We start from the raw sequence: 13,806 nt of genomic DNA, 5'->3' as shown, positions 1-13,806 counted from the left end.
TTTTTTTTTTTTTTTTTTTTTTTTAAATTTAAAATAAAAAATACGTCTTCTTGAATGTCCAACTTCATATGAACCCCTGGAATATCGTTACAGAGAACAAGATCATCTTTTTCCATCCAAAAATACAACAAACTCCGAATTTCTCATGCGATACAAAATAACTTTTTTTTCTCTAATGTAAGGAGATTTGAGTTGAGAAACTAAAAGCTTGAATAGTTCTTTTTTCTCTAATTGAAAGATATTTGAGTCGAGAGACTAAGAGTTCTTGGATAATTCTTTTGACAAATTTAAGTCCCTATATTGTTAAAGTGTGTTTGATTAAAAAGCGAAGTTAACAACTTGGGGTTTTTTAAATTAATTTTGCGTGACTAAGAATCATAAGTTAAAGGAAAAATTTAGAGCCTTGAAAAGTATTCAGTGTTTTCCTAAAGCTCTATTGTGTAAATATTGTTAACATAGTATTGTGTTTTAATGGTTTCTTAGTTGAAACTCCATCGGTAATGAATGAAGTAGCAATCGTTCATTTTCAAGTTATATTCAAAATATATTTACTTTTTTGATATACTTTCAACAAACGTGTTAAAATATGAGATATACATCCTAGAGATTCTGCTACTTCTACCAACATATATTAAAGCGTTAAACACTGAATTTAATTCAAATATAACCAGAGTCCAATACGTTAATTTTGTGCTTGAAGAGAAAGACTGGAAATCAAAGAAACACACTCTCGTTGCGAAGTAGTAATAAGAAACCACCAGAGGAATATATGCTACCGTGAGTGAAAATGATATTATCATCATAGTTTTGGAAAGTTGCTTTTCTACAACCATGTGTCTTGCAACTCGAATGTCATTACATCTGAGCATTTTTTTTGTTCCAATTAGAAGTGATGTGTTCATAGCAAGTATTAACAATAAGTTAGCGCTTAAATATGATGGGATGCTAAAGTGCAAAATTGCAAAGTTATAATAACGCGTAGAGTACATAAACCAAATACCTAACGCACACGAAATCAAAAAATCGATAACGATAATCGGTATTAGGTAAATCCCTTTAAAAACTCTACCGCAGCATTTGTAGTCATTCAAAACCACAAAAAAACGCTCGATCGACATTACTGACACAATTGCGCTTGAGAAACCCAACGGAAATACCATCCAAAATCCTATCGCAAGCCTAGTACTACAACCAAGCTCGTTTCCCTTTTGAATTAAAGCTGCCTGGAGTGGTATAAAAACTAATCCCACCATAATATCACTACAAGACAGCAGCAACACCAGTTTTTCATTTGTTGTGCGTTTTCTCCGTTTTCTTGATTTAAATATTCCATTGATTAACAAAATATTAGATACCAATATAAGTAAGCTAATTACCAAAATAATCATGGTGTATATATCACCATATAAACCACTCGGAATGTCTTCAAAAATTGGACACAGTGTGATTGTTGCCATTTTTCTTTATCCCAATGTTTTTAGTTATTAACTAGTTGTTAGCAACAATTTCCATTAGATTTAACGAAACACTCATGACCAGCAAGCACTGCAGCTGTTATGAACTTATTTCAATCCTCTTCCTATATTTATAGAAACAAACTCTTCTTTTAAATAAAATAATAATCGCAGCTGCGTATTGCCTTGTTTGCTTATTGTTTTAATGCGAATCTTGTTCTGTTTATCGCTCAAAATTAAATTCAGAGCAATTAATCAAATTAAAGTTTAGGGCATTCGACATTTAAAAAAGTTTCTTTCGAATTGATTATAACTTTGGCATTTTTTAAAATTTGTTTTTTTTTAAACAAAACTGTCTTATTTCTTTCTCTCGTTTTCCTTGAAAAATCTTTCAAACAGAATTCGGATTTCTATCGGAGTTTATAAATTATTACAGCTGTTGAAGTCTCAACAATCAGAAAAGTGTAAGAGTAAAACAGCCAGTAATTTTATCTGTTTTTAAACATGGTTTCTACGAAATAACTTTTTTATTATTTCTAAAAAACGTTTTTTCGTGTCATCTTCGTGTCTATAACTTATGACTTTTTATACACGATTTTGATTTTTAAACGCAGGAACAAAAAGAAGGAACATGTTATTATTATTTCCTGTCTCAATGTAATTAAAAAATTTTTGTTACTCGCAAAAATCAATTTCATGTCAGAACGGCTGGTTGCTTCATTTGCAGCTTTTAGAGTAAGTATGTATGAATACATAGATACGCATGTATGAATACATACATATATTTATGTATGAATGCATATATACGTATGTATGAATACATACATACGTATGTATGAATGCATACATACGTATGTACGAATGCATACATAAATATGTATGAATCATGTACAAGTATGTATGAATACATACATACATACACAAATACATACATACATACATACATACATACATACATACATACATACATACATACATACATACATACATACATACATACATACATACATACATACATACATACATACATACATACATACATACATACATACATACATACATACATACATACATACATACATACATACATACATACATACATACATACATACATCAACTTATGACTTTATATAGACTAGAACACTTAGGATAAAGTCACAAAAATTAAAATTGTGTAAAATATTAGTACAACTTTGCCCGTTGGATTAGATTTGATACAACTCAAAAAAGTGCATTGTCATCGTTTTTTTGACAAAAAACTTTTTTCCCGATTTTCTAATACAAATAGAATTACTTATACCAAAAATCAGATATTTTTGAGCATTTTATGTGGCTTTGGGGATTTAAGGGTTAAATGCTAATTTAGAGTTTATACTTCAATTAAACGCGTCACTATTAATTAGAATAAAGAAAAAGCTCTGATACAAAGACATTCAAGTTGCAAGAAACATGATTGTGGAATAGAAACTTTCCAAAACTATGATGATAATACTTTTACTTACGGCAGCATATATTCCTTTCGTAGCTTCCTATTACTTCTTTGCAAAGAGAGTTCTTATCCTCGAATTCCAAAGTTTTTCTCTTCAAACGCAGATATAATGAATTGGGCTATGGTTATAATTGTTTTGAAACAATTTTTTTAAATAAAAGTTAAAAAGTCCAAATCAGCTCAAATGTTAAATGCAACAACATTTCCTATATGTTAAAACACATATGGCACTTTAAATGTGGTTTTAAAAATCAAAATAATAGATCTCAAAAATGGTATTTTGTGCAAATAAACGAAAGGCATATCTAATGTACCTTGTAAGCTGAAAATGTTGTACCTTCCTGAAAGATATTTACTATTTCAGATAATTTTTTGAAATAATTTTCTTGCGAAATTTAAGTTTCTTTTTAAAGCAAATTTCAACTAAAAATTTTTTTTTAAAGCCTAAAAAATCTGAGTTTAAAATTTTTTCAAAAAAATGTTTTTTACATTTTGTTGTTCTTTTGCCTAACACAATGTTTAGTATAAATTGAAGTTTACCCTTTAAAAATATGTCTATATATACATAATTTGTGATTATTTTCCGTATGCTTGCATAAAATAAAAATTATGTGTAGTCATGTATAATAGAAATATAGACATGTAGTATCATCATGCACGCTTAATGAAATGTCTGGTTCAAGTGCTGCGGCATTGAAGTTCCCAAAGCTATCAACTTATATTATCGTTTCTTATTTTCGTATTACACATAAAGTAACCTATGCTAAAATTGTGAACTTGTGATTGTTTCTAGACTTTTTATTTAAAAACAGAGAAAATCTGAGAGCTGATAGGTAACAATATCAAAGTGCTTTGTCAGGTAGACCATTGACGTTTAGTGACCGTGACAAAAGTAGTATTTTTGTAGTATGATTGTTTCTAAACTTTTAATGTTGAAAGCAGTGAAAATCTGGGAGCTGAAGAGAGACAATATTAAAGTGCTTTGTCACGTAGACCATTGAAGTTTGGCGACTGTGAAAAAATTAGTATGTTCAGTAACAGCAGTGAAAGTCTTAGGCTCAGTAACAAAATACTTGCTTAAATATTGAATCATTTTCTAATCGTAATAAGAGCAGAGAACTCGTTTGAAGAGCGTTAGCAAAAAAAAAAAAAGGATTTAAGTTTTAAATTGCAGAAGGAAAGCCTATCCTGTCAATCATCGATAGATGCACAGGAGAAAACTGGTGAAAGAACTCTGGTATTAAGAATTAGAAGATTCTCAAGGTATATACCTTGTTCACCATTTTTGCATTCAGTTAGTGTAATGCATCTTTTCTACGTCGCCTACTTTTCTCTAACTATTTGCAGACATTGTATATAATGTTCAAAAAAAAGTACTTTCTTCTTAAATGTTAACAAATTCAAATCCGTTTTCAGTTTGTTGTTGGCTTGTAAAAAAAAGCAGGTATATTGACTGCATCCAAAACTATAACCAACAGAGAAATGTCATTGTGTGCTGCCGCTAGTTAAGTCAATCTTTTTTGATTATGTTAAAAACTTAAGGACACTAGTAACACATTTTATTTTCCATCTCAAGACAAAAACTGTAAGTTACAAAAACGAAATAACACGGTGTCAAAACTGCCTCAACAGCATTTTAAATGATAAACGATGATTTTTTCAAGCAAAATTATCTCAATTATTGAAATTTTCTGCTTAATTGTAAAATTTATGAATTATTCTACATTATAAATAAAATTAAACATCTCAAAAGTAAGAAAGTGGTCAGGAAAATCTTACAACTTTACATCAAAATGTTTACGATATGTCTCCAAAAACAAATCAATCAAATATTGTTTCCAATTTATGTTAAGTGGCAGGAAAAACAGGTGACAACTGCGAGGATAAATATTATCTTTACAAAATATTTAATTTTATTAAGTTTAAATACAAAAACGCTTTAAAAATGCATTTTTTCAAAGCTGCCCCCGTTCAAAGCTGCCCCCCTCTCCCCTAATAAGTTTTAAATCATCAGATAAATTGCATCTTTATTAAGAACAAAATTCTATTTTTCGCAGTTACCTTAATTGACTCCATTATTGTCAATAATAAGATTACTGATGGTGCAATTTTTGTTCGGAGAAAAGTATCTTTCAATAAATAAAATCAATTTTGAAGCGAAAGAATAATGATGTTAGTGATGATTACACTATAACTAATAATAACTTAAATAAACTTTGATTTACAATAAGAATATTATAGCTGTTGAATTCCACAAAAGGGATAACTATCACTTAATTCTTTTGCTTGCTGATACTCAATGAGAGTTTTATAGATTTTGCTTGCTATAACTAAGGTTACAACTGCATTTAAAATGACACCATTTGTATCTTTATTATAAGAAAGCACTGCTGAGTATGTTCCCATGTAAACCTCTCTATTTAATACTTCTAAATTTGATACTTCTATATTTATTACATTTATTATATTTATTACATTTACTTTCTATATTCACTACATTTAGCATCTTGACAATTTCTAAAGTGTTTAAACCCGTGTAGAGCCTTCACAACATGTTCACAAACTTTTTGTAGCATTTTTTTACGAGACTTTTTTACACAAAAAAGAACATTTAAATTCTATAGATATTGGTTGTGGCAAGTAAAATATTCGGAAAGATCAAGCTATATTTGCACAACCAAAAAAAATTGAAAAAAATGTCATTGGTAAAATAGTGAGCCGTAAGCAGTTTGGTAATATGTATATTATTATTAATAAGTTCATTGTAATAATAGCAATAATTTTTTGTGAAAATTATTTCTTTTTAGTGAATCTCAAAAAAAAAAACAGTTTTAAGTTTTGATTCCAGTGTTTTTTTCTCAATAAAGTTTTTGAACCTTAATTGAAAAAAAAATTTTTCTAAATAATCATGCGCGGACTCAGGTGGAACAATCACCTACTCCCCTTTTGATCATCCTTAGGAGCTACTGCATATATTTATTATGATATAATAAGAAAAAAAAAAGAATGAAAATTTTTTCATATCGTCTTGAAAGTTTTTTTATGTAATACTTTTAAAACAAAATTAAAATTAGTTTTTGCGAACGTAACAGTTAAAGGTTAAACTTTAATAGATAGGATCGACGTAAAGTATAGAGAAGAACTCTATGTAGTAGAAAGCGATAATGGAGTAATTTTTGTCAACTCAGACTTTTCTAATTATGTAATAAAGCTAACAAACTTAAGTAACGAAAATAAGTACCATTTCAAGACAAATACTGAAAGCGACAAACTTATATATAACACTGCATCAGAAGATTAAAACAAGCAAGACTCATGATCAAAGGAAAAAGTCTGGAGCTTTGAAAAGAATTCAGCGTTTGCATAAAACTCTTTTGCCCAAATGCGATGAAGATGAAATACAAAACTTTTTACTTTTCTATTTTTTCAACATAAAATAAAGTTTCTAAAATATCAATTACTTTGTGTGGGCACCAATACCCTAAAAAAAATGAAATAATTGCTGTATACTTTGCCTTCTTTATCCGAAAGAAGGTAAAGTTTAGGGAAAATAATTTATATTGTGATATATCAAAACTATCCCCGCGAAAGACGTTTCTGAAAGAAAAAAAAAACACGCTAAATTATTTTAACATATCGGTGTAAATTTGATATTTTAACATATCGGTGACACATGAAAATTGCTTTGGAAAGTATTTCAAAATTATTATATAGACAGTATTTGTTTTTAGACTTTTCTGATTGTTACAACTGTAGCAATTGTCAAAGTTATAAAACCATTATATATCCTAATTTTGTTCACTATCTTTTAAAGTCTAAAAATTGAGCGGACGAAGGGATATTTGAAAGGCATAAACAATTTAAATCAACTTTTCATTCTTAAAAATCAAAGACTTAAAAACAGGAACTTCAATTATCTTTTTGGTGCTCTGATTTACATGAAATGATAATAGGACGTTATTTAAGCAGCTTTAAGTTCTTTTGCACTCCTTATCGGATTAAATAACATGTTGATTTTTTCTAAAGATTTTAAAGTTCTAACTATAAAATTTGATTAATTGACAAAACTTGTATTTATGTGTATCATATAACGAGTAAACTATTTAATAATACATTAACAACTCATTGCACTTATTGCTTTAAAATGCTGATTCACTTTGGTACAAAGATTAATACTACATTAAAACACTAAAACAAAATTTATAGATTTACTGAGGTAAAGGTTTTTCAAGACTTAAATCGAGCAACAAACAAACATTGTCGTGTTAACGGGATGCCCTTGGTTACACGAGACGTGTTGATGTAGCTGTTGACATATCTGACATAAATAGCATATATCACGTATATGATAACTGCTCGTAGTTTTTATGTTTGACTGAAATATTTCTAGCTTCTGAAAATCAAGAGCACACGCTGTTTGCAAAATGTTTCCTTTTTTTTTTTTTTTAAAGAAGAACTTGTTTCAATAAATATAGAAAGGACTACTAGGAAATGCGGGTTCTGGGCCATTGATACTTTTCCTATACTTAAGGAGAGCCCTGCCAAAATCCGCAATGAAGTAATAAAATTCTTGTCAGGCTTAAAGTTTTAAAATTTCCAAGATGGCGTCCTATTCCGAACCAAAGACCATGGATTTCCTAGATGGTGTCTTATTCCTAACCGAAGACTTGATCGTAGTCCATTAAGCTAAAGCAGGGCTCAGGACCATGTCTGTTTTTATAATGTCCAATAGCCAAGGTTTTATTATCTGAAATGATCCTCTTGTCATCAGCAGCACTGAGAGCAACTTTGTTAATCTCTTCCGTATAAACGTCGTGAAGATGAGATCTGATAACATTCATAGTCGCAAGCGTTTCTTTCTTATCCATTAAGCAGTCTTTATAATCTTGATGCCTTATTTTAGTCTTGACAACGTTTTTCTTAACGCCTTTGCATCTTTTTTCTTCTTTTTCTCCAGGGATGTTATAAGAGTAGAGCTTAGTTCGAAGCCCAACAAACTCTTTAATTTGCTTTCCTCCAGTCTCATCCTTGAACATGCCAATAACCTTTTTGTTTAATCCCACTTTGAACCCAACACCTTGAACAGCAGGATGATATTTTTTAAAGTCGTTCGTATCAAACTTGCTTTCTACATCACCAGCAATGTCTTTATAAAAATCTTCAGTTTCGATTTCATAAATGAGCGAGTCAGTGTCAGTCATTAACAACTTAGCCTTGTCCCCTTATTTAGGCTTGATATAGTCATAATGGAACTCAAACATCAAAGCCTTGCTGATGTCGAGAATACACATTCCTAAGTAAACAGGCTTGTTGTAGAAGACTTTTGTTTTTTTCATATGAACCGCAATCAAGTTTTCATCAAAAATGGTGTTTCTCTCATAATTGGGGCTTTTAGATAATTTCAAAGCTTTTTTTTTTGTGGTTATGAGCTTAACATCAACGTGCTTTAGAATATTCTCCATTGTTTTACCAAAGACGGAGTTGTTCATTAGCTTGAAAAATTCCTTCTCAAATTCATTTTTAGCGTCTGCTCTATACTTGGTGTTGAGGTCAATGTATTTTTTCATAAAAGGTTCTTTTTTAAAGGCGATCCCTCGATGAATTTTTGTAATGGCTAAACCCATTCGCTCATAGAGTTTTAGGTTTTCACGGTAGACAACGTATTTTTCTTTATTGTTTAAATTGGGAACCAGCTTTTCAACTTTCCCAATGGTCAACCTTTCAGGAGCCAAAGGGTAATCATTATGATAATCGTGAAGGTCATCAGGATAGCTCAAGTCAACTTCTAAAATGCACGGCATGGATTTCCAATTTTTAAACTCATCTTCAACCATCCATCTAAATCCACCAACGGGGAGAGGTTTGCTCATTGCCCATCCATACAAATTGTTAGCGTTCTGGTATTGGATAAATTTGGACGGTTTTGAAGGATCATAGTCGCCCATGTATTTGTTATTAGCAGTTCCAAGTCGGTTGGAGATCATGCTAATTCCTCCTCGTATTCCTTTTTGAAACATGAGAAGCATGTCAGGATTGCTTAACAATTCCAATTTAATTTCTGTTTTTTTTAACATTGCATCCCAAGCCAAACCAGGGGAGCTGTAATACCAAAGAGGGTCAAGACCGTAATAGGCACGACACACCTCTCTGAAATTTTCAAAGATATCTGCTAGAATCAACACATCAGACTTGTTGTACAACTCGTGGTAATATTTAAACGTTTCACATCCAAATTCGTTCCAAACATTTTGCGCATGCTTGTAATCTTCAACTTCTGCTGGTTCATCGTTTAATTTGGAGTCGAATGCTTCAATAGGTGGCAGTGCTGTTTCGGAGAACTTTTTAATCGAGTCCACCCATTCGTAAGGGTAAATACCTTTTTTTCTTAACAAGTCAAACTTCTTCTTTTCGGGATAGTACATAGCCACGTTTTTGCATTGGTCGTCGTTTAGATCTTTAGCCAGTTTGTCTAACTTGGAACCCATGAATCTGAAGCTGTCGATAAACCTCAATTCTTTCCAAACTTCCTTCAGTTTACCATTCTTAATAAATTCTCTCACTTTGATGCTTTTCGTGAAGCTGAAATACTTCTCATCGTTGTTGGGTATGCAATTGAGCTTCCCACCTAATTTTTTAATAAACAAATGGCTGTCTTAACCAGACAAGTTATGAAAGACAACGGGAATGAATTTTGGAATTTTATAACCCAAGTTGCATTTGTTATGCGCGGCTCCACGATACTTTCCAGTCAAATGGCAGCGGTCACACACTTTATCACCGTCAAGATCTTTATTGGAAATGTGGCAAATTGTTGCATCTTCATAACTTTTCTCATCCTCATCAGTCATCGCTTTCTTTTTTATTAAATCAATCTTATCGAAAATCTTTCTAAGGTCTGTTTCAAGTCTGGTGACAAACTTTTGAGCCACATCATCATCATTGCTTTTTGCTGTGTACATGACAGGTTTTCCCTTGTAAAGGTTTTCATCAAAGCATTTGATATAATAGCAGAAGGAGCTTGGAACATGCTTTTGATATTGTTTGGTGTAAGACTGTTTTGAATTTGGTGTGCAAGTGTTAACAGGCTTAATTAAACTTTCAAAGTATACATATACAACGTATGGAACTTTCATAGACTTTTTGTAGTTTTTAAATTCAACAGTTGTCCCTTCTTTAGGAAGTTCGATTCTCACTGGAGCGTTATTATAACAATCTGGTTGATGATTTTGAAGCTTTTCTTCCTGGTTATAACCTTGAAGGCAATTTCTGCAAAAATGTTGTTTTCTTGTACCTTTTGATGTTGAAGAACTAGCAAACCGACTGAAGTTTTTAATCACACAGTAATGGTTGGTGTCTTCGTTTGAAATAAACAAAAAATCAACACAATGCTTTCGATCTGCAAATTCAGATATTCGCAAAGGGCGAGGTGTTTTTTCAACATAGCAAAAGACGTTCACGCTAATTTCCGGATTAATCTTTTCAAACTTGTCGATTTTATGGTAATCAACAGGAAATTTAATTCCGTCCCAATTGAGCTCTTCCGATTTTAGAATCAAGTCTTCATCAATTCTTTCATTATGCTTATTTTTCATATTCAACGCCCTGGTGACTGACCATTTGAAGCACTAATTGTCATTGTTTTCCATGTTAACGATCGCCTTTTTGTTTTTCAAGTCAGGAGGTAAATCAATGGAGGATCTGCCGCTAAGAGGCTCGTAATCGATAAAGTTAATATCCATTTTTAAAATCTTAGACATTTTGCAATTAGATCCCAACTTATTATATTTGACACTATTTTCCAAGATTTTTTCTTCCATTTCACTCATTAACGTTCTTAAATTCGTAGCTGCTAGTATAGTTTCAGAGTTGGATGAGAAACTAGCTGGTCGAGTAGCTTCTTCACCAGTTAAGATACTTATAGATTTCATTTCACAGGTTAAAATAATTCTTACCTTTGTATTTCTTTCTCCTTCCATAACATGAATAGCAGACTCTCTAACCAAATTAAAAAAGGCTGCGAGGTCTTGATATCGATAAGAAGGCTCGTAAGAAAATTGTCTAACAGCACGTTCCACTGCATGTTCAGTTATTTTAAACTTAACAGGTCTTGGAGCTGGAACCGGACGAGGAGCTAGAGCCGGACGAGGAGCTGGAGCAGGTTTACCAAATACGACGCCTTTGAGAGACTTTATCGTATTTTCCACTCCATTTTTTACATTGCTTACTGTTTTCTTCACCGTAGTTGGAACGTATGGATCAATGGCAGTAAGCACTTGGTTAAAACCGTTGGAGACAGATGTTGCAATCCTTGAAAACAAGCCAGGTCTTAGTGTTGGAACCGGTCTAGGTGTAATAACATTCGTCGAGTCTTGAAAAGGCTCATTAAGAATAGACGGTTTATCTCTAGTCACCCGATTTTGCAATAGAGAAGGTCCGAATGAAATTAAGTCATTGGAAACGGGACGCGGTGCTGGAACCGGTCTCGAAACTGGACTTATCGAACGAGGAAGCGGCCTTGCCTCAGTCGTCCGTCTACGAGGTCCATACCCAATGACAGGTTTTGTTGTTTTTATAGCCTCAATGAGATCAGCTTTTATCATTCTTGAGGTACCTTTGATAGCGCGGTCTTCAGCCATCATTTTTAAATCTTTCAAAGTCATTTTGGCTAACGCCTGACTTTTCATTGAGACTTTTTTTATCTTTAAACGCTTTATCTGGCATTTTATTATGGGAAAGAAAACTTTTTTTATTGCTTTCAATAATTCCCTCTTTTACGATAATTTTCTTTAAAGCTTTATCACCCATTTTATTAAGGGAAAAAAAATTTTTTTCGGTGCTTTCAATTTTTCGCTCTTTGGCGATTAATTTTTTTGAAGATAGAGAAATCATTTTAATTGAGCCGCGATTTTATTTAAGTCAATTCAATTTTTTTATTTCTTGGCACACTTTCAGCATATTTTCTTCTTCGAATCGTTTTTTTCAATTCTCCCGTTAAAAGAATTAAAAAATTAAGCAGCAAGATAATTGGCAAAAATTTCGCTTACTGAATCCTATACATGCGCTTGACCCATTTCATCAAATCTAATCGTATACTTTCTTCCCCAGTCATCACGAGCAGTAAATTCACACCCAGCCGCATGAATCTCTTTGCCTTCATCATAGACATGTGCACGACCCATATTATCAAATTCAATCACATACTTCCTTTCCATCTTTTTATTAAGGAAAGAAAATTTTTTAAAGTCAATTCAATTTTTTTAAATTTTAGCAGCTCTTTCAATTCTTCAAAAAGAATTAAAAAAGAACAAATCTTTGAAAAGAATTAGGCAGCAGGAGCACAAAATCTTCCCATCCAACCAGATGAAGCACATTTTTGAAGCTCTTCCCACTCTTCTGCGATAATATCATTTTCCGACTTATCTTCAGGCAAATCATCTGACGAATCATCTTCCAAATCTCTTTCTAACCGTCTCCCCATATCTTCATCGCCTTCAGAATATGACAAATCTTCTGCGTAATCGTCATCGCTGTAATAATCAATGTCATCCTCAGGATCGAGGATTGGAAATCGTAAATCATACGCCAGCACATAATCCTGATCGCCTGATCTGTATGTGACGGTGATAAGGTCTTCACCCTGGGAATTTCTATGAATGACGGTCCTTTTGCCATCTTTTAAAAAATAACGATAGCCAAATTCGTCCATGAAATAATCTTTAATTACAAATTCGTTGTCAGTAGAGTCGTGAAGGATGAGATCCTTTTTTCCAGTTTTGTCAAAGTAAAATTCATCGCCAAGCTCTTCCAAATTAATTTTACTCTTAACGGCTCCATCTTCCACATACTGATGACCCAATTCGTTAACACGAACGACATACCTATTTCCAAATTCATCCTTACGAATCAAAACCCTTTTTCCAAAGGAGTCTAATTCATAGGGTAAAGCAAATCCTTCGCGACCTTCCCAAAGTTGTTCACCAGAGGGGGTGGTTAAATATCTTCCGAATCTACTCATCTTTTTAATTTATGTCAAGAATTTTTTAACCCGAATTAAATTTTTTAAATTCTTCAAAAAGAATTAAAAAATATATAAGAATTAAAAGCTCCCAGTAATATCTAAATGAATAGAATTAAACATTTTTAAAAGCATTAACCAATGATGGTATTGCTCATTAACCAATGATGGTATTGCTCAGTATATTTTGCGTTTAATAATCCTACTTCATGAAAATGATGCAAAACAGTTACTGTTTTTAAAATTGGAAACACCTCTACAAAAGGCATACCTTTAAACATTTTTTTTAATAGCGATTTTTAGCTCCTTTGGAAGCTTTTCAACATCGTCAAAGAATGCAAGTAATTTTGCTGATTTTGTTTTGTAAGAAGTTGGATCATCGTCAAGAGCATTAAAAAGATCACTCCCTTTAAACCATTCCATCTTTTATTAAGGGAAGAAAAAAAAATAAAGTCAATGCAATTTTTTAACATGTTTAAAGTTAAAAAATCAATTTTGCTGCTTTTTACGTTTTTCAAGCTTTTCAGAATTTAGAAATTCAATCTTGACTCCATCATCTACCTTTCCATCTCGACGCTCTAAATATCTCCATCCACGGCCAGTCCCTCCATCGCTTTATAAAGAGACTTGTATTCAATCACCTCACCCGTTTTAATGTTGGTCATTCTCACAGTGATGGGTTTTTTTCTAACTGAACGAAGCCAGTCCCATTTTGGATCATCATTCTTTTATTTTGGTTCATGAATTCTTGGTCGACCCACCGGTCTGTATTCTTTTACACTTTCCAAAAGCGAATCTTTACTGATTAAATTATTTTCAACCGCGAGCATCATAAACCCCATTAAATT

General features: G+C 32.1%; 2 protein-coding genes across 2 annotated transcripts; both read right to left on the bottom strand.

Moving 5' to 3' along the window:
• Positions 1–48: 48 nt before the first annotated feature.
• On the bottom strand, positions 49–1,814 carry LOC149882671 (uncharacterized). The gene has a single exon (XM_090101171.1). It carries the CDS (start codon positions 1,455–1,457, stop codon positions 549–551), a length of 909 nt encoding a protein of 302 aa, XP_089957297.1. The 5' UTR covers positions 1,458–1,814; the 3' UTR covers positions 49–548.
• Positions 1,815–5,178: 3,364 nt separating this feature from the next.
• On the bottom strand, positions 5,179–10,535 carry LOC149882670 (uncharacterized). The gene is made up of 5 exons (XM_090100942.1): positions 10,137–10,535; positions 9,650–9,914; positions 8,564–9,568; positions 7,604–8,164; positions 5,179–5,387 (listed from the first exon to the last, which is right to left on the bottom strand). The coding sequence occupies exons 1-5, from the start codon at positions 10,533–10,535 to the stop codon at positions 5,179–5,181; spliced, it is 2,439 nt and encodes an 812-aa protein (XP_089957068.1).
• Between the last annotated feature and the right edge of the window lie 3,271 nt (positions 10,536–13,806).

This window comes from Hydra viridissima, unplaced genomic scaffold (assembly GCF_058129835.1).
Source record: "Hydra viridissima isolate aposymbiotic clone 2 unplaced genomic scaffold, HvirCarnegie_v1 scaffold_10, whole genome shotgun sequence".
NCBI lineage: Eukaryota > Metazoa > Cnidaria > Hydrozoa > Anthoathecata > Hydridae > Hydra > Hydra viridissima.
The sequence above is the reverse complement of the archived record's forward strand: the minus strand, read 5'-3'. Positions and strand labels throughout refer to the sequence as shown.